Source organism: Columba livia, chromosome 9 (genome assembly GCF_036013475.1).
Source record: "Columba livia isolate bColLiv1 breed racing homer chromosome 9, bColLiv1.pat.W.v2, whole genome shotgun sequence".
Classification (NCBI taxonomy): domain Eukaryota; kingdom Metazoa; phylum Chordata; class Aves; order Columbiformes; family Columbidae; genus Columba; species Columba livia.
Window position 1 is genome coordinate 11,442,413 of NC_088610.1, and position 25,705 is coordinate 11,468,117.

Sequence of the window (25,705 nt, forward strand, 5' to 3'; positions counted from 1 at the left end):
TCTCTCTTTCTAGTGAACTTTTAAAACATTTATCGAGACAGTTCATGCCAGGTCATGTATCTATATTTTTCAATGGATTGTCAGCACAGAATATTACTACCCAGAGAAATATTTTGCCTCTTTCCAGCAAAACTTGAAGTTGCAGCTAATACAGTGATTTTGGGAGGGAGCAGAAGCAACCGACAAGTGCATTAATTCTTAGTTTTACCTCACCTTTACATTTCATTTGCTACTATGAAAAGCAAAATGGATTTTATGCTATGCAAAAATTAATACTGGCCAAGTTTTAACTGCTGAAGGCTTGGCAACGTGCAGTTCAGTTCTTCCAGAGTACACAAAAAAAATGCTGAAAATCCCTTGTAGTTCTGGACTAAACTAGGCTTGACAGAAATCACACAGTGGACTAGCTGAAAGACTGTTGATGTTTGGAAATCAATGAAAAAAAACCCCAAAACCTATGCATTTTAAAACTCAAGTAGGCCAGCTGTTCTAAAATTAGTCTCCTTGTTATGAGCATTATACGAGAAAGGAATAAATCGTGACCACATGTCAGCTTTAGCTGACATCTGTTACAAGAAAAAAAAATTACGTCCCAAGCAGGCAGCACAAGCATTTGTTCATTACATATTTTGTAAATGGTGATCCCTATAGCACAACATTTTAAATATGGAAATCATTATATCATTATTCTAAAAGATCTATGACATCAATAAGGTTTTAAATAACTCAGGAGGCTTCACTCTTTATTCCACTAACTCAATATACCCACCTGTCAGCTATGTAAAATTAGCATATAAGACGTATTGGAAGTTACACACATTTTGTGCATATACTTGTCTTAATTGAAATTGAAACAGTCACCAAAGTTTCAAAGGTTGATTCAAATCATTCTCACAGGTTAGTTTTGCACATGAAAAACATGCCAGATAACAAAAACATCTGGCAACAAACTGAGTGTTTCTCATTCTAGCATTGTACCCATCACACAGCAAATACTGCCTGGCACCACTGCACACAGGACTACTCCAAGAGCACTGAAGAAAGAAGCTTTGTAAGCTGTGACTGCCTCCTTGTTACAGACATTCTCCCACGTTTATGAAATTCTCTTGCATTGCACAGCTGGCACCTGGCCATCTCTACCCCCAAATACTGCTCCCAGTACTATCCCTTTCCCAAAATGAAGCTCCATGCTTTCACAGAGCAAACATCAGAGCATTTTGAACTGTTTTAGTAGAGAAAAGAGAGAACAGCTATGCATCAAAACTGATGCAGTCCCTTACACAAAAGAGTATTGTAACTTTGTACCAGCAACAGCACGTGAATCTAATGTTCCTTAATAGAAAGCAGTCGCTATGCCTACAGTCATGTTGAGCATCCTCAGGCAATATGTCTACAGTGGTTTAAAACATCACACCTGAAGACCATACAGTAGAGGTTAACCAGGCAGAAACAGCTCATGAGGACATGACAAAAGCAAGTATCAGTCCTATCACATTCAAGAAGGATCTAGGATCAGCCTTAGTTCCAAGAAGGTGATGGAGTACATAATCTTGTAAATAATTTCCAAAAATATGAAGGACAAGAACATAATTGGGAGTGGTATGAATAGATTTACAAAGGGGAATTAATGTCTGAGCAACCTGATAGACTTCTACAGAGAAGTGACTGGCAAGTTTGAAGCAGATACAAACAGAGGAGTGGCTGATAGACCAGATGGATGTGCTGTCACTCAGAGGGACCTCGGTAACCTGGATGAACAGTCTGCCAGAAATCTCACAGTTCAACAAAGGGAAATGCAACGTCCTGCACCCAAACTGTGATTAATTACTTATGTCTTGTAGTATTCTGCAGAACAGTACTATCTAATACGATAGAACACATTCATGTAAAGAAAAAGTATTTTCCACATCTCCATTTTAAGGTTATTAAGTTTTCTTCTGGAGGAGTTTCAACCTTTCTGAAAGTAGGAAGAGGTACTATTATCTTTTTTATGCAGCTGCTGAATATGGTAAGCAGTGGGCTGGAACAGAGATCGAGTCAAATTAAAGATGGTTTGGTTTATTCCGGCCTGCAGTATTCAACTGCACTGGAAAAAAATTCAATTATAAAACTAATTACATCTTTAATTGCTTAAAAAAAAATCAGCCATCTGACTTTATGGTGCTCTTCATATGATGCAGGTGCACTTGCAGGTGTTAACTCTGCAATACATAAGAGTTACGCCATAGTATCCCAACTTGCGCACAGGAATGCTAGGAGGATAAAATTCCATTGTATTACATATATGCATAAATATATGAGAAAGCTAACCAAGCTTTATTACCAGGTACAATTCCTCTGTTTTATACATATACACGTACTATATGCTCTGACTTCCCGTGAGGGGTACCTAAACTGCCTCACAATCATTCTGGTTCTAACATTTTCCCCTTCAGCTTCTATACGGGCAAAATTATTGGTTGAATCCAACCAGAATTCATACTTTGAAACAGTTGTACTTCTGGCAATTACAGCAGTGTTAATAATATCACCTACCAGAAATGCCTGCCACTTACTCTGAGGTGTCATCTTAGCACTACGCTTGAGTAAAACACAGTCATCTTCAAAACAGGTATTTGCTTTGCACATACAAAATGGATTACGGAAGAGGCATAACTAATAGTGAATTTGCCTTATTATGTTAGAAATGTTCAAACACTTAGCCATTTTGGCTACCTCCTGTTCTAAGCCCCTTCTGGATCCCCAGACAGCAGCAATACCACTGTTACTCACTTGTAGTGGGGAGGTGTCATCACCAGTTTGATATCGGGCTAAGCAAGTGTTTCAGTTACAGTGAACAAATAAATTGCTTACCGGCTGCAATTACCAAAAAACTGAAAGTGACTATTGGTTTGCTATTTCTATGCATGTTTTTGTTATAAACTTTTCTGCCTATCTGCTAGACACTGCTAGATGAAAAAATCTCAAGTAACATTAGTTTAACTGGGTTGTGAAAGAAAACAACCCCCACCTGAAACACAAAGAAGCCGCTGGAAAAGCGTGAAAGATAAAGGATGAGAAGAAATCACAGTAATGAGCAGAGAAGGGCATTAAGCAGCAAATGACTGGCAACAGAGCAAGTGGTCCATAAAATTGGCCTCTAGCTGACAGCCAGTTCAGAGCTTAGCTGGTTCTTAAAATGGATCGTTGTATGTTGCTATGTGAGCAAACACACAGCTATTCATCCCTCCACCTTTGCAAACAAAAATAATTCCTTTCCTCATCCATACACATAGATCTAGTAAAATATTCCGTTAATAACCTGTCTTGGGTCTCATCTGCTTCTTAACACCATTCCTATGTACAACCTGCAGCTGTATAAGGAGTGCAAGACAGCGCTCACAAAACTGCAAAAGCAGTCTTCCCTGAGCCACCTTCTCAACCCAGGTAAGGACAACTCATTTCAACTGATTCTGCAGGCACCCACGTTCTTGTCGTAGCATATTCCAAGACAGCAGCTAGACTTACTGCCATTCAGTGACGTTTGCTGTTTCACAAGCTCGTAATAAATTAGCTTGCTCACACAACGGAAATATGTCAGTAAAGCTACGGCAGGATTATTTTCAATCATGATTTCACAAAAGATTTAAATATGCTAAACTCACTTGTGAGTTGAGGAGCTTCAAAAATTTAATCTGGCACCATTTAAAATGCTATTTTTGCTGCATGAAAAACAAAGTGGCTTCAGTGGAAAACATTCTGTAAGGAGTCAAGGCTGTTTAGCAGTTAGAAACTGTCTGAAATGTCAAAAAACCTGAGGAGTCCTCTCCAGCTTCTAAGGAGCCAACAAGTACTTAGGCAGAATATTTTCCAATTAACTAATTCTGCAGCATAGGAAGGACTAATTTGTTGTTTTTCAAATATTTTGGTGTCTAACACTTGGACATTCAACTACTCTTTTAAATTCACGTTTTTTAAAAATTATTTATTTGAAACTGAGGAAAGTTTTGACCAGATGGTTCAGTATGGCATTGGCAAGAGTTAAATGACATAAACGTTGCTAGCAAGCTATTGCAGCAGCATTAGCAGTCATTTTTACCCTCCTCTTCTAATACTCTAATTGATAAAATCACTGCATTTTCAATTCAAATTTCACTTCTCCCCTCAAGATAAAATTATAGGCAGCTTAACAGAAGACAAACAATATCTGATATACAATTAAGAGGGCTCACACACTCAAACCTGTGAGCCTAAAATATATCTATGTCCCACTGATTTTTTCAGTTTTAAACACATGCAACAACAACTGAAAGCTAGACAGGAGGAAAAACTAAAAACCACAAACCCCCAAAACTCAGAGCATGTAATTTGGTACTTAAACACAAATTTAATAGCTTTATTGTATCTTTCGAAATCTGAAGAGGCAGATCATGGATTCAGACACCTTTTGAACCCTTAGTGCTAGACGCATTATTGAAAATGTTCTGAAAGTATTTCTTACTGTGCTCAGTATTCAAAAAACTGTATTTTCTAAGGATTTACCTCTCCATTGCATTAGCAGAGATTTTTTTTCACACAGAAAATAGTATATCACATAGAACAGTGTAGTTGTAATGATAAAGTGTGGGTTTTTTCTTACGGCAACCACTAAAATCATGTCATGAGTAAAAAATAAATGATCAAGAGTATACGTAAACATATATACACACCCCCTTAAATTTAAATATGGCACAGCCAACTTTTCTTTCTCCCCAGCTTCAGTTTGTCCATAAGGAAAATAAAAAAAAAACTCAGAAGCCTGAAAGTAGACAGTAATTTCACACCAAGTTATCTTCATGTTTCATTTATCTGATGTTATTAGCAGAAAGTAAACACAAAATTTGAAAACAATAATAATAATAATAATAATAATAATAATAAAATAAATATTCCCAGGATCATTTCCACAGCTGCAAAGGCAAGCATAGAAAATCTATCCTTGTAATAGTGTTTTGTTCTTTAGAAGAACAGAGAAACCAGGGCCGAGGACATCTTGTAGAAAAGTCGTGTTGATTTATAACATAACATTTTGGAACATATGTTGCATATGCATGGTTAAAACCGTTACACAGCTTTCTATTTTCTAGTTAACTTCTGCTCACCTGGTTGCTTCGGAGGAGTAAAATATCATGAAGTAAAGGACACTAAGGACAAATTCAGTTAAGAGGCAGGAAGCCCATAAACATACAGAATCACAGCATGTACTTCCTTACCCATATTCCAAGTAGTAGCAGCAGTTCCCTGTGTTCACTGTGAAGTGGCTAAACTCGATAAAAGATTGACATATGACTAAAGAGGTAAATGCCATGGGATTTTTATGATGCGTATTTGGTATTCTTTAACTTTTGCCATAATTTAGAAAAACATGGAGAACACAGTGTGGTGGCTTAACCCTGGCCAGCTTCCAGACACCCACCCAGCTGTCCTCTCACTCCCCCTACTCAACAGGACAGGGGGAGAAAATCACATGGAAAAGTTCATTGGTCAAGCTAAAGATAGGGAGATCACTTACAATTACTGTCATGGGCAAAACAGAATTAACTGTTGTCAATTAAGGCAGATTTGGATAGTTTCCAGGCCCAGCTTCACTCCCCTGCCTGTCCAGCATTCCTGTCCTTTCTTAAATGTTGTCAGAGGCACCACAAACTTCACTGATGGTCTCATCAGCTGTGGCCTGCACTAGATCCACACTTCACCAATTCCTCATCTTCCTTGTCCATTCCTCTGAAATCAAATCTTATTAGCAATTTTTGAAAAATGCTCATGCCAGTTCTCTGCCTGAATAATGTCCACTATTCACAGTTCTAGGGACACTGTGCATTTCTCCTTGTTACTGATTCTTCACCCAAATCCCTGTAGCACGGCTCACCAATGACCTAAAGCATGGACTACTTCCAAATATACCGCTTTGCCTTACTGTTATAACCTCTGTGTGACAATTCTCTATAAAGACATTACACTCGAAACTCCAGCTGACAGCATAAGATTATGTATTACAGCTGTTATATTTCAGCATTTTTAAGCTCACAGTATTTTCTACGATGTTGTCTGAATTCTTCATGAAATAATTTCTGTTCTACCACTGCACTGATAGCAATTCTGTTATGAGGTATCTTATCTCAGGGGCAGCATTCTCAATGCTTATCACAATGGCACTTTTCTATTTACATACTAGAATTGACAAATAGGTTCTATCCATATTTTTGTTTAGTGAGCCATTTCCTGTGTGGAAACAAATTTGATTTAAAATGGCCCTGAAGTACAGCAATGGAGAAATCTAATGTGTGTCTGTCACACAAAGGCAGGTGAAAGTAAGTGCAGCATTCAAAAAGCCAAAGTGGAAAAAAGGTAGATGGAGAAATCACTCAAGTTTTATGCTCTTCTTCTAATTTTCAGGATATTTTTTGCCACATAGGCCTCTTATCTCCTTCTCAAACTTCTTAATCCCTTGAATTCCTTGAGTCCCATCCACTGAATCTGTTGCATTTAAATAGAAAGAAGACAGAATAAAGATTTCTACAAATGGAGGACACTAGACTTTGGCAATCAGAAAGACAGAACTGATGCTCACAAAGGCCCATGTGATTGTTTCAGGACTGCTATGACACGGGATTGGGAGAGTCTTAGGAACAGAATAATTAAATTGTCACACAAAGCTGCAGAAACTTTTACATAAGTGCTGGTGACTTCCCTTTCCACATCACTACGTTTTTCCCTTTATTAAACAAAGATAAAAAAAATCATTCCACTCATAGATGGTACGCATCTGAAACCCATTCTCAAGCAATTTCTGTACCTTCTAAAATAATTCCTATGCAGAAGTACAGTATTTAATCTTCATGAAACAGAAGATTTGAGCTAAAACCATGTGAAAACTCTAAAGTTATCTCCAAAATATTATATACCCAATTTTAAAAATGTTGTCAACTGTGAGAAGAGATCTGTAAATGTTATCACTTCCTGAAGATTTATTTTCTAGGAAAAAAATTGAAGCTGTCCAATATTCTGATGCCACACAGAAACATAAGTGCAGCATGCCAATACACATTTCCTACCTTTTATTCACCTAGCACAAGACTAACTTTGGATCACTCATCTTACTAGGAATTTCCTAGTAAAAGGGACAATGGTGGTAGAGCAGTCTCCGAGATTGTAGTAGTAACAGTTTTGTTGGCATTATGTGAAGTGCAGATGGTATCAACGATAGGCCAATAATTTAAGCAGGAGCTTCCAGTAAAATCTCTTGGAGAGCCTGTTACATTTGGTGAATCAAAGTGATGGGGCAACCCTGGGTATCTGGCACTTTTATTCCACATGCAGTTGGTTTAACTACCTTACATGCAAGCACATTCCTCAGGCAAAAGTCTGCACTCCAGACGTATTTGTATTTGTCCTGGGCAAAAGTTACCTCTAACCAAACTGATTCATAGTTTCTACAGAAGATTATCATCAGAAACACAGACATTGCTTCCATCTGATCTACCTTCCAGTGACAGAACTGTAAAAAAGAGTTTCCTCAACTGTTCCTTTGAGCTCTTTCAGCTCATCATTGCATTCAATGACCAAAATATAAATGATTTTAGAAACACGATAGCCTATTCCTGCTTATGAGTGTTGCTCAGAGATTTAAAACTACACACAAGGCACACTAGGGTTCTAGTAGAAACCATCAATGTACTTACAAGAATATCACCATTTTCCATATAATTAAGCTTCTTTTCCTCAAACTGGAGATCAGAACGCACACTGCCAATGAGATTATTTACTGACAGAAAACCAACACATAAGGTTTAGACATTGAAGTGGCATCTTCATGTTTGTGTATCCAGTTTAATTAGCTTTACTTCTCATGTAGGGTAAATAAAACATTAAGAAGTCAGCCAGACAGATAAGCAACAAACTGTTTTTCAAATAAGCTGCATGAAATGAGCAAGAATAAAGCTTAAAGAGTGTTATATTTACCTCTGTAGCTCCCAGGACACTTTTAAGAACACTGGGTCAGGTACACTGAGACACTGAGAAAATGTGCAATTTCTTTCCCACTGAGCTGTCAAGGCATTCATGCTGTGAATAGCTAACACCCTTCTTTGACAACCAGGCAAATATTTCTATTTTCTGCCATTCTAGTCATGAAGTATCTCAGCATTGCCTCAGTTGATTTAGTGCCAATTCAAGTCAGACTTGAGATGTCTGAGCTAGTAACTGGACCAAATATTCTTGATGAAGCCTTGTCACAAACTCACAGACTGCTGCTTAATACATTTCCAAATAGTTAGATAGTAAAAAAGGTTATAAAGCTGAAAAGGCAGCAGAGGAGCAAAACACGCATTCACTGAACTGCCAGAATGGAGATTTAAGTAGTTCATACAAGTTAAAGACAATGCCAATGCTATCTCTATTTATTGTTAACATTGCTTTAAAACAAACAAACAACTTTAAACTTCTAAAAGACTACGCAATTCCTTAAAATCAATTCTTTATTTCCCATACTTTGAAAATAAATGTATTTAGAGGAGCATAATTGATAACCAAATTGATCTAGGCAGAACTGAGACAAGGCTAAATGAACACATCCTATTCAAGTGGTAATTGTGCAAAGATACTGTAAACATTATTTTTTCTGAAATATTTTTTAAATATAAATTTCTGATTATATTTTACTTTTCACCTATTGACCAGAAGCTTCCATTACCAATACTATGAAATTGGAAGACAGAATGAAAGGAAGAATACTCCTTTCAGTGGGGACAGATCCCATGGAACCCACTTGTAAACTGCTGGATTGGTACTTCACAGCTTTTTTTTTCATGGGATAAGAATAAGCAGGAATAATGGTTCAGTGTGTGAATACACAAAATAAATTATTTAGAGTACAACCTCTGTGCCAAGAGTTTACGGAAAAGAGCTTTTGAGATTGGATTCCATCCTTTGAGCCATGCTGCACTACACAGTGTTCCCTTATTCAGCGCTTCTACTTCTGGCAGGATTTGGTTTAGTGTTTTAACTCTCGTACTTAGAATATGCAGAGAATTAAAACGTCCATTAACTGAATATGCCTTGAACAGTACTTACCAATACTGGCATAACCAGGTGTTGATGGATCTCCTCCGCTGTTCAAGGACACCATAAAAGCTTTATCAGCAAGATCTGTAGTCTTTGGTAAGTCACAAGGATCAATGTAAAGAAGAACACCGCCAAACCCTGCATCTTCTAACAGAGAAAGCTGAGGGTACAAAACAACATAGGTGAACATTAATAAAAACAATATTAGAACACATCATTATTTATTTTAATTACTGTTGAGATAGAGGCTTTATATTCAGATGAGGCACTGGCCACAATCAAGCAAGGCAAACACAGGGATACGAGCGGAGCCACCTTCCTACCTACCCACTGGGCACTTGCTAGACTTAAAACCCTAATGTATTTTCATCTGGTATAAATATCCACTTTGAAAATGCCTTAGTTTTGAAACTAATTTCATTAAAGCATCTTGAGTAGATCTCCCGTATTTTCCATATTATTAGCATTGTGTCATTCCTGCTTAGTTTACTTCTTCAAGGAGATGCATAAGTGTGTATAGAATATACTAGATCTCTGGATTTCTGGTCAGAGTTAGTCTTCACTTACAAAAACAAACCAAAAAAAAAAAAAAAAAAAAAGCAAAAGGAGTTTAAAGGCAGCTTAGCTTACCCAAACCTTGGAGTCTGCCTCCTGTCAGACAGAAAGCCTTCTTCTATCTCATTAGAAAATCCCAACTTAAGTTGGTAACTGTAATTAGCCTTTCCAAAAATCTATTCTGATTAATATGAGTGTGCAGAGTGAGAAAGTGACTAGCACAGAAATTTAGAAACGTAAAAGGTTAAAAATGTATTAGACACTTTAAATGTAATGCAAGAATAAAAAACTCCAAAATGGTACGTTTGCTTATTATTGTATTGTTCTGTTTCAAATTCATGTTAATATTCAGACATTCAGCCAGGATTTTATTGCACAAGGGGTGGGGACACTACAGGAAAAGCAAAGCACATCATAACTAAATAACAGCTACGATTTAAAATAACAATTGTCTTTTCCTGTATCCACATGCAGTATTTTTTTATTAATTTGTAGTCTTACTAAATAGCATAGAAGACAGACAACACAGACACAGTCTTATTTTTTTTTACAACAGTTTTGAAAACTGTACTTAACAAAAATCACTATTAAATTACTCTTTCACTGAGAGGTGGTAACTACATGTTTTTTATTCACAAAGTGCAGCAGCCACTGCAGCCATGGCTACAACTTCCAGTAAGAAGTTGTGTTGTTCATATGAAATTACAAAACAGCTTTCAGATTTCAGCTATAATTGCTACTTTTTAGATTTCAACTGTGACATCACAACTACGCCTACAATAAATGAGTATTGTTGCTTCCATTTTCATCTTAAGTCAACGCCTTAATAGCCCTAAAGTGCTCTAAGACAAGGAATCTAAGGAACGTACTGAATGTTGTTTTGTTTTTTACACAGCTAAAGAAAGATTGTAGATTAAGTCCTCCAGGTAAACTAGTACACACATATTCAAATCAATGGATTATTTCTAGATTGCAGAACCAACCAACAGCAGACTCTGCTCCTTATGGTTTTGGCTGGATGCCTCCTCCTTCTCCCAGAGCCACAAACATCTCAATAAAATGGGGACAGCAGGAACACTTGACAGGAAAACATGCTGGTGCTCACTGTTAGCCATTTGTTGCTTATGGCTGCTTAAATCCTCATTTTTTCAGAGTCACTTAAAAAAAACAGTAACTCCTTCAATCCAGCATATTAAATCACCCCATAAAACATTCTGGACTCAGCTTAATCTAATACGAGACACTGCTCTATCAAAGGCTCTGTCTTGTAACTGGGGACAGATTAGCCTTGTAAACTCAGCACACCATAAGGCACCATTACGTTGCCTTTTAAAGATGATGCAGCTGAAGCAGTGAAAAGACACATTTTTAAGTTGTTACTAGTGATTTTGGAAGCCTTTATTTTACTCAGGGAGGTTCTTATATAATAAGGTAATGCTTGAACGTAAAGTGTAATAATTATAACATCAACAGCTTTAGGCACCCTAATAACACAATAAAGTTTCTGGACAGGAGAGCAAGATAACTGATCTGGAAGACTAAACAAAACAAATTCTTTATACAGGCAGATTGCAATAGTCTGAAGAATTTGGTTTTGCTCTATGAGGAAAACGCAAAGCTACTTCTTCATTTTAAGCACACCAGCTCTTGAATGTTGCACAGGAAACAGTTATCTTTCACATTGACACATAGGTAACAGAGAGCTGGTCTGTACTCTACATTTAAGCCAAGCTTTGCTGCTGGGCTTTGGCCACAAACCTACTGGCAGACAGGTTGTTAGGTCAAAATAATGAAGCTGAGCATGACTCTTCACTGGAAAGAAGCAGCAACAAGAAGCAGAGGGGTACTGCTTCTCACAGCTGACTTTTTAATGTGTTTTATCTCACCTTTAGGCTAGTGCGCACCTGAATTCATGCTTCATCAGGGGGTTACATTAGTGATCTGGAAGCTGGAATGAGAACCTACCAAAGAACAGTGACTACAGCCTCCAGCATAATGCGTAAGAGTTGTCCTCGAATGACTAGTTAAAAACAGGGAAGCAATGCAGCAGGTACTGGCCTCAAGCTGTATTTGTTAGCTTTCAGCCGAGAGCTAAGTCTGCCTCCCTGAAGATCTTTTCCCCTGGTCTCCCCTTCCCAGCTGAAACTATCCTAGCACCTCCCAAGCATCAAAAAGCGTAAGAACAACCAGATCATCAGGCTTCATTCTTGTCCAGAGAGCACACTGGTCTGGTTACCTGCTAACCATGGAGAATAAGATAAAAAACATGCACATCAAGGCCTGTAACTTTTTAAGAACTCTCACTTTCCAGCTGAACATAAAACCTGACTGCACTAGCACTACTTTGATGTTCTATTCATGGGAGCCACATCTGGGGCTGAATTTCAGCTGTCATTTCCTGGGCAGAGAGCAGAAAAGCACATCACACTTTCGTCTCATCTGGATCACAGCAAGTAAGAGTGCAGAGATAGCTAAGAAAGAGCTTCCTAAACTATTCTCTCAATACACCCCAATACCCTATCTTCTTCTTCTTCTCTGATCCAGCAAGACCCTAATGAACGAAAGACAAATTAAATGAGCATGGCATCTTTTCTCTCCATTTAGTTGACTCCCAGTAATAGTTTTGTTTACAAATGATTTACAAAGTATTAATCCATGATCAACTGATGAGGTGCATCAAAACATTGTGTAATCCTGGAACTGATGGTTAACAATGAATGTGAATACATCAGAAAAGAAGATGATTCAGGTAATTATCAAACTACCAATTGCATATTAAAATAGCTTCTCATTATTAGCAATTCTTCCCACTACATTTGCAAGTGGTTCCAAAATGTGGCCAAACCTTCTGAGAACCTTGCTGTGCCACTGTCTAGACACTTCTCCATCTTTTTGAAGCCTCTCTGCAATCAGTCATGGTGTTATATGTGCAGACAGTCGCAGTATCAGCATTGAGGTTTGTCTTCCCTTTCTCTCTCCTGGTGAAGGTCATCTCTTCTCTCTCCTCTTTATCCCTCCCCTAAAGCTGTAATGGCTTTGCTTTATAAGGTATAATACCAGCCCCATTACTGATAAATATCACCTCTGTATGACTTCTTTAGTCTGCTTTCTATGCTTGTCCATTTATGTGTCTTGATCCACAGTAATGATTGAACCACTGATTACTTGGCACAGAAGATTTATTTCACAGGAGGAAATATCCCAGTATATTATTGCAAGTTCAATGAAAATGGGATATTTAGTAGACAAGAGTCAGATCCTGCTAATGCACCACACTGAGTAGGCATTAATAAAATCTGGAGAGCTTACCCTTTAGTGGAAAGGGAAAAAAAAAACATATAAGAAATCACAAGAGAGAGAGTGACAGATGGAAAAGAATACAGAAACTTGGACCACAAATTAGACATGACAAAATCCAACCTCAAGAAAAAAGTTGTGAAGAGCATGTTCACTAACCCATGGAACAACCTGTTCTTTTTTCAAATGACACATTATATAAAAAAATACAGTCCAGTAAAGGACATATTGGCTTGCAGTTCTATATAATACGTGACTTGGTCATCATGGAAGGTTCTATCTTTCCTCAAAACAAGTAGTGCGATGTCTGGAAAACTTAATTTAAAAATACAGCAACTTTCAAATGGATTTCATCATTTGTATGTATATTGCTAAGAGTTTTTCAGCATATGATAAGCCAAACACTAGTGAGGGGGGAAAAAAAAAACAACAACCCCTCTTAATTTTAATATACGTTCCCTTCTGTTAGATTTTACTTCTCAATACTAGCTTCAGTAGAAATCCAGTGACATTTTCTTATTAGATCTAATTCTGCTTTCAACCATATTACATAAGCATTCCAACTTTCAATCATTACATAATAGTTAAAATGTATCAGTAAATAGAACAATACAAACTAGTTGCAAAACAGCATTTAAGATTTTTCTTTTACCTAGCTATCATGTACGTTCAATACTATGCTAGCTTAATTTATAAGTCTACATTGCAAAAAGACCTTTAGCACACCATGCTGTCTTACGCCAAAAGTACCTCAAAACATAGTTGTCATCTTCAGCACACTAATAAAAGCCTATATCTCGGCTGTATCCTCACTCCTGTAAACAGATACCTACATTAATAGGTAGTATTAAGCTGTTAATTGAACCTACTCACATGTTTTTGAAGGCCTTTCTACTGCGTTACTACAACATGGCAGAACGAGGTTCCTGTGTAAATCAGAATCAAAGCAATGGCAGTACGATGAAGCCAACTTCGTGAATTTATTTGTATGAAAACCTGGAAATTTCACTTATAAATCAAAGTCATAATAATTAAAAAGGAACCGAGATTCTCTGGAGAGGGAAGCCAAGGCATCACAGCTTTAAATGGTAAATTAAGCAAGCATTTCTCTTCTTTCTTAAGTCTTCTCACCAATATTATTGTTAGGAAAAAAGTACATCAAAATATGTCTGTGTCTGGCAAAGTAACAGAACCCTAAATAAAGACATAAAATAAAGACTTAATGGATATTCCTGCTTATATATTAATCGCCTGTTTATAATTGTCATCCCCTTTTCTCTGCCCCTTCTAGGTAATCCACACAAAAATGCATGTAGAATTCTATATTCAAAGTCATTATAAATACGGAGCATTGAAATAAAACTTTTTAAAGAAGAAAAACTAATTAGTACAACAACAATACAATACATAAAATAACTTTTCAGAGGGGGAAATAAAAGAGATCAGATATGTGAAAAAATACATATATTTACCTATTACATATTACCCTGTTCAAAATCAAACGTATTTATAAAAATCTGTACAAACAGTATCTCCTATTGTCATCACAATTCAGTGTATGATCAGCATTAATTAGACAAATAACAGTAACCAGTTTTTAACCGCTGCATTTTTCAATTCGTAGTGCAACAAGCAAAAGACATGGTTCATTAATTTGAGACACAGCTTTACTAGTTGGACAGGCTACAAGTTAGTAATTACTCCTTTCTACTGAAGTTCCAATTAAAATCATGACACTCTGAGAGGAACTCCCATCTCATTTTACTAATTGGCAGTACGTAAAATTACCAAGCAAGGGGAAAGTGCCATTTAACCTGTTTGAAGACCTCAATGACATAACATATTTCTAATTCTGAAAAAAGACTGCTTGAGTAGAAAAATAAGACTTTGCATACTGAGGATTTAGTTAGATGCCACTGTCCTCTCAATCATGGATATAATACAGGCCACTTGGAAGATGCAGTGGTAACACAAACACGACTCAAGGCAGAAAAACAGACACCACCCCACCCCCCCAACAAACCAAGACAAACAAAAACCTCCCAAACAAAACCAAAACAAACAGAAAAAAACCCAAATCAAACAACCCCCCAACCAAACAAAATCCCAAAGAAACAGATACATGTAGATACACGTATCTAGCTTTTTATACAAGTAAGATGGCAAAGGTTGGCTTCAGTCTAATTTTTTAATACTGCACTTAATCATGCTTCTATGCTTCCCATCACAGAGATCTATGGACAGTTTTCAAAAGAATAATTCTGTAGCAAAAAAACTATTTAAAGAGGTTTTGATTTCTGCTGATCAATCCTCAAGGTGCTGCATTAAGGTAGTAAAAGAGATGGAGGACACAGCCAGTTTAATGGCTGACTATATGGGGATGATGAAAAGAAACACATCTTTACTATTTGGCTCAACCACCATCCTTGTCTAAGTAATGACACTACTGCTATATTGAACAAACGGGACTGGGAAAAGGATGAGGCTGCATGAAACTTCAAAAAGCTAGACATGCAGACGATGGTGATCTCGTAAGTGACAGGCTGTTCCCAAAAAGGTTTTAGAAGGTGGAAAACATACTGCATTGGAATTAAACTATTCCTGACATATGATGCCATATATATGAACAATAAAGAATCAAATACTTGCTCTGCATCATGGCAAGACCTTAGAATTTTGATGTACTTACTATCAGAGAAAAGTTAGTATAAAGTGCATTTATTCGTGGAAACACTCTGACATGCATACCAAAGATTTTTTCAAGACATTTTTATTAATCACTTTCCAAATTTAAATTGTCATTCTCAATTTTCAGGATTTTATTATTTTTTATATCAAAAAAATATTTCTAAGGAGATATTTCCCTCTTGTCTTTCCTGGATGTCCTATAGAATGCAGGAGGAAAAGCAGGAAGGAAGAGCAAGAAATCTTAGAAGGTTAATCCTAAAAAAATCTGCATGTGATGGGGCTGTTGGGCAGTGAAGAGTAAGAGCTACTTGTACATAAATTTACCATAAGTTGTATTTTTAACTACATTCTTCTGTCAGATAAGTGCTACTCAAGGGCAGCAGACTTTAAAATCAGAACTAACTGATTTGTGAAGGTTCATGAACATCAGCTTTTACAAGTAAAAGAATAAGGTAAGTTGTTTTCCATTACTGTGACTATCTTACAAGGAAAATACTGGCGGGAAGTCAGACAGGCTTCAATTCAGCCAGAGACTTCTACACTCCCAGCCCATCAATTCAGGGCAATATTAAATCTCCATACTATAATAGTTCATTCCATTTTTGCGCTAGATGTGGACATGGGTTGTCCTTGGAACACTCAGCCCTACTACAAATGTTCTTGCAGTAGGACGAGCAACCAAGCTCTCATGCAACAAAACACACATACCAAGCCTTCCCGCAGACACCTTTCTTATACCAGTTACCCATTCACCTATGTATAGCTAACCCTTTTCAGCCTCTTACGCAACCAATCAACCAACAATCCTCAAATACAAATATGTTCCAACATGTCTCACATGTTCTGATGCTGTTTGCCTGAATCCCTGCTGGAAGTTCTTCCCAATAGCTAGGGATGATGCCTGTGACAGTGCCACATTTCAACTTCCTACAAGCTATCTGTCTCCAAAAACCACAGAGTAGGCACCTGGACAAGAGTACCTGCATCTTGTAAAGAAACCCAGTAGCACTGTGTGAACACGGATAAGAATTCTATATAGCCATAGAAAACAGAAAAGGGAAAGAAAATAAAATGCAAGATGGGTAATCAGCACTGGGAATCATGGTACACATGGAAAGAGCAGCAGCTTCTCTGGTACAGGACTGAGAGAAACGCACACCAACAAAGGAATTATGTGTATAACACTCAATCACAATTCAGCCTGTTGTCCGCCAGTTTGACTAGAAATCCAGGCACTAGCCTCTAGACAGCTGTAATAGTTGAGCAAAAACCTCTTAAGACTTTTCCCCCCATAATCTCTAAACCAAAAAAAGCAGTTTGGTTTAACCCTGTAGTTCTTGCATGCAACATTTTTAACATCGTGGTGCTGAATGCGCTCTTAAGCTTACGAAGAACTGAATGTTTCGTCCCATACTTTTTTCTTGTTTGCTCTCTGCTCATCTTCTATGCCATTTTATCAAAGAAAAGTTATTTGTTACACATCAGCAGTTTTTAAAAATGGAATTTTTCACTATAGGGTACTTGGACAATTAAACATAAGCTAGATATACTGCCAGTTCCCTGCACTAGATATTAGGAACTTTTAATACAAATTGAGTGCATATTTTATTGCCAGATCTTGCTTACCAGTGCTAAGAAATTCACAACATTCTATCTAATTAAAAATGAAATTGAACTACAATTCCCTAGAAACAAGGTCTGACTGGACTCAATAAGCTTTACTTAATTTATTTCAGAAACAAAATAATTGAATTGCTTGCAGTCCAGAAAAAATGCTTCATTATTTGATGAGTATATAATACAAAGCCTTTCATTCTGCTATTGCATTCCTACATCTTCAAGAAATACTACTCACTTTTAAATAAAAATGAAGAGGAGCACTGTGTGTATAGTAAGTATCATTAAATATTCAGTAAACATTAAAAAGAAGAAACAAACATACTGGATGAATGTCCAGATGAGCAACCACCAAGAAGCCAATAGCATTTCCCTGTTCATACTGAAACTGTTGTTTCTGATTATGGTTATTTCAGTCTATGTTTAGACTCTATTACAGAGAGTATAGAGCTGAAGATCCATCATACAAAGAACAACTACACAAAGTTATAATTATAATCATCAGAAATTAAGTGATTAGACCCTTAGTTATATTTTATGCATTCTACTGAACTTTTAACCCCAAATTCACCAAACAGACAATAGAGTTGCAAGCCTGAGGAAAATCTGTCAATTTCCCTTTTATTTTTTCTTCTTATTATTTATTTGTTTACATACCACGAGAAAGATGAGGTAAAGCCAGCAGATGCAATTTACAAAGTCTGTTCCCAGCACAGGGCACTTGTCATTCAGAAAGCCACAGTGCCAGGTTTGTATCACCGCCCTGCACCTCCTGCAGGGCACAGAAAGCACAGAAGGGCTTCTCTGGGAGGAGCTTGCCACCTACTGTTCCAGCAGCCTGTACCCTTCATGGCACCTAGTCCCAACTCCAGAGAGGTCTCAGATCTCCGCCGTCCATGTCTCCTCACCACTCTTGAACGCAGCAGCAAGTTCCCAGCCAGGAGACACCCCAGGCATAAAATCAAGTGAAACAACTCATGCAGACCAACTATTTGTATCGGCTTAGCGGCACAATGGAGTACCTGGCTTCACTGCCCACTGCTTGCAACGGTGCTGAACTGCCTCATGACTCACCCTCAGGGCAGGACGTACGGAGGTTGTTGCTTCCTTTGCACTTCACCAGACTGGGTTTCTACAAGGAAGGCAGAGACACGCAGAACCCAAAACCTTCCTGCTGCAACCTCCAGCTCCACAGAACGCTCTGGCACCTCGCCTGGCAAATATGGGTTCCCCTGCACCAAGGAGGGATGGGACCAGACTCTTTTCAGTGGTGCGCAATGCGAGGATGAGGGGCAATGGGTACAGATGGAAGCACAGGAGGTTCCATCTAAATGTGAGGAGAAACTTCTTTAATTTGAGGGTGCCAGAGCACTGGAGCAGGCTGCCCAGAGAGGCTGTGGACTCTTCTTCTCTGGAGACATTCCACACCCACCTGGACACATTCCTGTGTGACCTGCTCTGGTGAACCTGCTTTAGCAGATGGGTTGGACTGGATGATCTCCAGAGGTCTCTTCCAACCCCAACCATTTTGTAATTCTGTGAAAGATCAGCCCTTGTCACAAAGATCTGCCCACTGCTGGTGGTGGTTCCCGCCCTAACACACCCCAGTGCTCCCCAAGGGCTGACACACCTCACCCCCCCTTCTGGAAGCTTCTGGGTTGCCAGGCAGATTATATGGGCCAGCATATGTGTCCTGGCCTGGCCAATCCTGCTCCTGCTAGGGGTGGAGTGTTTCCTCATTGGTGCAGTCAAACTCATTGGCTCCTCCTCCTCATGGCCAGGGCCGCTGGCAGTGAGGTCTCCCTGAGATGAGGGTCGCCATTATACTTGGTTTAGGAAAATGTATTTAGCCTGTGGTGTTTTTTCTGCTAACCACAGCAATAATGATGCACTAAGTGATGCTGTTAAACAGGCAGAGGTCAGACTGCAGTACCCTAAGCCTTATATTAATAACAACATACAGATCAGGCTCCCACCCTGCGTTAACACAGAGGACAGGACTTGAACCCCCATTAGATGCAGCAACTGCTCCTATTTTTAGCTTTTTAGTTACAAACTGAACTCTGAAGTGTCATCCAAAAGAGAAGTGATTACAGTCATGAGTGGTAATCCTTTTCACTCAGTAAACAGTACCACAAATAAAGTGCAAATAGGTGTATATAAGGGATTTTACCTGTCACTATGTTAAGAGCTATTAAATATATAATGTGCCTGTTTAAAATGGTTGCTGCTTGACCATTTAACCTTTACTTTCCATCCAAGATGAATTTGGATTTTTCATTTTGGAGAATTCTCTGCTCTTTAAAGAACGGATATTTTGAGAAAAAAAATCTAGATCACAATTTCCATGTTTTGTCTTCAAAACACACAGCCAGCTATTCCAAGTGAGACTGACCCAGAGAGAGTTACTGAAGCCACTGTGAGTGGCTGTGGGGAAGCATGTTCACATTGGCATTTGTTCCAGTGGTGAGATGCTATCCATTTGGTATAGACTGGGACTGTAACCCACTGCCAGCGGATTGCTCTCTGCATCCCACAACAGTCACATCAAAACTGGTAACCTGACAGCATGCAGGAAAATTTAAAGATCAAGAATGTATTAATTATAATTTTGCTTTACTGAAGCTAGTTATTCATTTGCCGTAGATATATTCAACTGAAGTCACAAACCAGACACCTAAATCTGAGTTTTGACATACTTAACCGTGATTACCTAACTGAGTTATTCTCGTACTCTGACATTTATGAGTCAAGCAACAAAATCTTAAGGCAGTGTCATACTAGTCTTAGAAGAAAAACAAAACAAACCCCTAAAGTGTATTACTTAAGTGCTGCCAGCAACCAAACATCAGTGAGCACACATCAGGCTTCTTTTTCCACTTTCAACCTACAGAGTTGAGTACTCTGTATTTCTTGGTTATATGCAATACAAATCAGTAACATGGGTGTATGTTTCCAGGTGAAGGGAGAAGCAGCCCTTCTGACAGGGGGAGAACAGGTACATATCTCAGTTTACATTGCAAGTATCAGACTCCTGAAGTCATTCAGATTGCCACAGCCACTGTCCTCTGCCCATAAGGGAAACTCACACAGCTTAGTTCTGTAAATCATAGTATAGGAGTCAGAGTATGGGAGGGATGGCAACTTGTACTTTAACCTCAGAAAGGCATCCTCAAATTCCTATCCTATATCTGCTATAAGACTGAAGAATTAATACAAGATGTACCACACTGTCAGACATAGTAAACAGCAGAGGTCTGTGTGTTGCATGCACCTAAAAGCCAGGAAAGTGTCCTCTTTTGTGCATTCAGTTTACCTCAGCTGTGTTACAACTGCTCCTGGGGATTCTGGGTGTCACTACCATTATTCACTTAACCTCTGCATTAATTCCACCTTATTTCCTGCATTTATGAATGGTTTCCACAAAAAAATATCTAAACAAGGTAGGATTCGGATATTTAATGGCTTCAGACCACCAACCAAAGCAAAACTACACACAAAAATGGAGGCAACAATGTGGAAAAAACAACTTATGTTTCTAAAATTAAGAGTTAAATAATCAGTAAGACTAAGGAAGTACCTAAGCAGAAAGAGAAATACCTACTTGCATAAACACCACACGGTGTCCACTGACACTGGAAGTTAGTAATGTTGAAGTGCGAACAGCTCAAGTCATCCAACCACCTCTGGGATAAAAGTAAGATTTTCACCTTTACTAGGTCTGTGAGTGTAGGTGTTACATGGTATCTATCAAGATATTAACAGATGTTCTCACAACCCACATAACAATGAGCCACAGATTTTTAATTAAGGCACATTTGCTGCCTCAAGCAATTGCTGCTTGGGAAGTCTGTTAGATTGTTAAAATACAACTGCCTTCATTAGACCTATGCAAAAAAAAAATCCTTTTCACTTATTATTCTCACAATTATTATCTTCTGTGAAAAGCTAGTCTATTTCTTTTAAAGTAAAAAACGTGTTCTCTGCTCAACTATTTTCTGGGGTATTACTTTGCATCAAGGTTTAATGCTTTTAAAATAATGCCTTGAACATAATATAACAGTCTCTTTAGATGCTGTATAACATTGTTATGTAGTTTGAAATTTACATTTGGTTTAATTTTATGTTTCTAAGTGGAACACATAATGATATAGAGTATGCTACGTGTAAGCCTCAGGCGTATCTATATATCAACTAGGAAAATTGCATATTATTAATTGGTTGATGAATATTTTACTTTCATTTATGGGAAAGAACAGTGTTTAACTGCTTGGTTAGCATGCCTTTAAGTAAATCAATACTCAGAATGAACTTATTTATCTTCCTTATTAGAAAAACAGTCACAAACCAGTAATGATAAAAGAAATGATCATAAAGAATGTATCCCAGTGTATAAAGTTATTTCGAAAACTATAAATATTAAAGAAGTTATTAAAAACCTTAGCAATAAAAGTTCTTTATAAATTATCAGTACTAATTTCCACCCATAAGCTCTCCTAGAAATCCCAAAATTAAAAATTTGGCTCACATTTCAACAACTAGAATTTTTTCCACAAGACCTTATTCACTAACTGTACTACAGAGAACGTATCATGAGCATTATCTTTCATACTGAACAGCAGGGTCTACAGTGGAATATGTAATAAAGCAAAGTACCACATATAATTTGGGTATGGCAAAACTGTAGGAAAACTACACAAAAGACACAACAGCTGAAAAAGTCAACATTTGGAGCTCCTGTTTTTTTCCTAGGTCCTTTCTTTTTCACTGTTTTCAACTCAGCAGAAAAGTACAACAGAGCTTTGGCTCTTCCTGTGACCTGCTAAACAGCCCATTTCACCAAAATGAAATAGTAGTAAGAGCTACGTGAAGGAGGTCCAAGGTTGAAGCACTTGATGAGAACAGGGATGGCAGTTGTATTAGTCTGGCAGTCACAAGGCGCTACACAGGCATTCACCATCAGTTAAAAAAAAACAGAAGTTGAAACCAAAAACCGCCAGCTCTTCTTCAATAAGACTAGTATACAATTAGTCCATGTACATCAACCCAAAATTATGCCCTTGCCTTCTCATAAAAAACTAAGTGAACAACACAAACTCAAAAATACGTCCAACTCACTGTCACACATTTTTTATGCCGTGATTACAGAATGGTCAGGGTTGATTAGGAAAGGAAGACCCCAATACCAAAACAAGGTCATACGAAGGGTGGTTAAGAAAGAGGCGTTAGCAACACTATTGCTCTCTGTCACTCTGCTCCTCGTCGAAGTCAGGGACAGCAGCCACACTAAAGTCATTTTTGTCTTTCCATGACAATTTCTCGGGGAAGGCAAGGAAAGACCAAAATAAAATACCTTTTCAAACCTTGTATGTTGAAAACAAACACAGTTCCCTCTAATGGCCCCACTAAAAAGATTTAGCACCACTTACAGCTCCTAGAATTCCACTGAACTGACTTTTAAATAACAAACAAGGAATACCGTAGTTAGAAGATGAAAGAAAAAGAAATACAATGAAGCCCATGATCAATCAATTTCTGTTACACCACTGTTTTTTCTTGAAACAGAATTTTCAGTAAAAATCTTTAAAGCATACACAACTTTACTCTGGAAAGAAAAAAAAAATAAAAAATCACAAGATGAATGAATGGTCTGACTCAGAAAATGAAGAAGACATTCTTATCCCCTGGTGTTTAGCACAGCAGAGGAATCTACAGAAAATCAGCTAATAGTTCGAAGTTCAGACAAGCATTTTCTCATACAACATCTTTGCAAATGAGGCAAGCAGTAAAACCAGCATAAACAGAAATTTCTGTTTTCACTCATTAATTCCCTTCTCTGGTTACAGATTGGCAGTGATGACTGATCTTTGTACCTACCATCACTTGCAACTGGTCAAAAAGGTGACAAGAAAGCCAGTTCAAGGTTACATGGCAAGCTTACTTTTGGAGCACTTATTAACAGAAAATCCACCTACATCCATTCTATTTAGAATATTAATAGTTACTGAAATCATTGTGTCTAAGGCTGCATTGAATTACACCAGCTTTACACCAGCACAACACTCTGAATTTCAGTTAACTTAAACTGGATAAGAAACTAAAAGATTCAGACTTTCTACCCTTCTATGTGTAGCAAAACTAATTCTTCCAGGAGATGGAAAACTGTTTAATTTACATTAAAAAGTTAGGATTCTTTTTAATATTAAATGATAAAGATTAATCCTAAAATGGACAAAGTACATAAAGAATTGTCAATTGTAGAAATAGAGGCAACTTAGACCAACAGAGAAGCAAATTAATTAATGCCTGTCTTTCCAAGAAGAGTCTATATGCCAATAGAAAACACTGAATAGCTAAGCAGTTCTGTTAAGATACTTAAAGCAGAATGACAGGGGTTTAAAAGTCTAATTTACCTTTTTGAGTTTTTGCCAGCATCTACTAAACTTTCCTCTGAAGAGAATAATCTGTTGATGTGATATTCCATGAAGATACTGAGCTTAAAATACAACTGACAGTAAAAATCTTCTCTAACACAGCTCAGCTCTTCATACCACATAAGATAATATTTGATGAATAGAAAATAACTTAAGACTTTGAAGTCTGCCTTAAAAACATTTCTATTAATTTCATCTCACAGTCACTGATGTTAATTTCCAGTTTTACCATCTAAGATCTTCTCTGGATCTGAGTCCAAGCATTTGTGTAACAACTTGTGGGTACTCGCACCTCTGTACAACCCTTAGAATCATAACCCTTCTTCCAGCAGCCATGTCAACAAGTTGGCGGTGGACACGCATACACTGTAAAACAGGACGCTAAGTCAACAGGTTCCTTCTGGTTTCTAGAAAAGTGGATAAGCACAACCCATTAGAATGAACTGTTTATTTTACCCCAGCTGGAGAAAGAACTTTTATGACTGACTGCAAAATGAGGGCAGAATGTCTTGAGATAAACCAGTGAAGATGTCTGCTTTCCAACCATAAGCCCAGATTTTTCCATTCTTTGGTCCTGGCATCTTTAAAAACACTTGCTGATGTGCTGTTTCTGAAGACCTGAGCAATTTTGATAGGGACCAAAAAAGCTGTACTTTTCCAGAAGGCACTGATAACTAATGATCAGTCTTGGATTAATTTATTTACTTGGCTGGCTCTGCCACAACAAAACAGTCAATGAAGTTATTTTGATTTATCTGTTACATGCAGCATTAACCTGGGAGGGGGGTAATAATTTTTTTAGGGAGGAAAAAAAAAAAACAAACAACCAAACAACAAACCAAACAAACAAAAAACCAAGCAACCAACCAAATGTCCCACACTGAAATCTTGTATGCTTCTTTGAAATGTTTTGATTCTGAAACACAATGTTTCAAGAAATATATTTTGATATATTCTCCTAGCAAGCAGAAGACAGCAGGGGTACACAACTGAGATCAGGTGACAATACAAAATCTGATAAATCCTCTCAAGCCATTTGCTCAATTACACTCACAGTTCTGAATTTACAAATCTGTGACAGATGCAGTTGGGTCCAAAGGCTCCCTTTTGAGAGAAAAGCCCCACTTTTGAGACAGATGCAAAAAGAAGATATGAAGCTTTCCAGGATCACACAGATAACTGTAGAAGGTGGATTTGAACTGTAACGATGCTGATAAGTCGATACTTGGAGAAATATACAAGCCTTTCTTTAATAATAAGATAACCTCTGCTTTATTTGCCTCAGAAGTAGCAGAAGAAGTACATATTAGAAAAATTCAGATAAATTACTTGTTTTTTACTTAAAAAAAATATTTTGCCTATGCCACTTCCTCCATGCATTTCTATTCTTTAGTATTGCTGAAAATACTAAAGTATATTGCTTGTTTATTCAATGATTGATTTCCATAACCATATGCTCTCTAGGTCTATATGCAACTTGTGTTGTCCAGCTTCATTTATAACACATAAATTTACCAGTAAGTACAATAGTTCTATTCAGACAGCAGTAAAAATCAAAACCATATATTATCACACTTGTATTACTGACATTATCACTTCACATCATCCTTCTTCCTCTAAATCTCATAAAGCAATAAACATCATGTATATCAGCATAAAAATTCCAGATGGTTTTAGCCAGGAAACTGGCATATGTGGATTTCAAGACACAAGATATATAGCTTTGTCCAAAAACAATTATTAGTAAACTGATTTCCCAATATGAAGGTGTACCATTGGTAATTAAATTGACTGAAATGTTAATGTGGTACCATTCCAAAGGCTTAAGTCAAGAAGATACAAAAGGAAGTGTTGCTTCCTCTTGAAGGACAAAATACACATCTGCCTTTAAATATGCTTGGTTTGCGGGTGTTGGTTTTTTTTTTTGGGGGGGGGGGGTGGGGGGGTGGGGGAGGGAGTATAGTTAGAGAATATGACAACAGCAATGCTAAATATGTCTTTTTTCCTAGTATTTACAAACATCTTTGGAGGCA

General features: G+C 37.6%; 1 protein-coding gene across 9 annotated transcripts in view; it reads right to left on the minus strand.

The window, feature by feature from the left end:
* NAALADL2 (N-acetylated alpha-linked acidic dipeptidase like 2) overlaps positions 1-25,705 on the minus strand; it is a 455,965-nt gene that overhangs the window by 159,758 nt on the left and 270,502 nt on the right. For all 9 annotated transcript variants that reach the window (XM_065073810.1, XM_065073811.1, XM_065073809.1 and 6 more), the window contains one exon: positions 9,091-9,241. In XM_065073810.1, the coding sequence (XP_064929882.1) occupies positions 9,091-9,241 (151 nt within the window). The remainder of the gene's footprint in view (positions 1-9,090; positions 9,242-25,705) is intronic.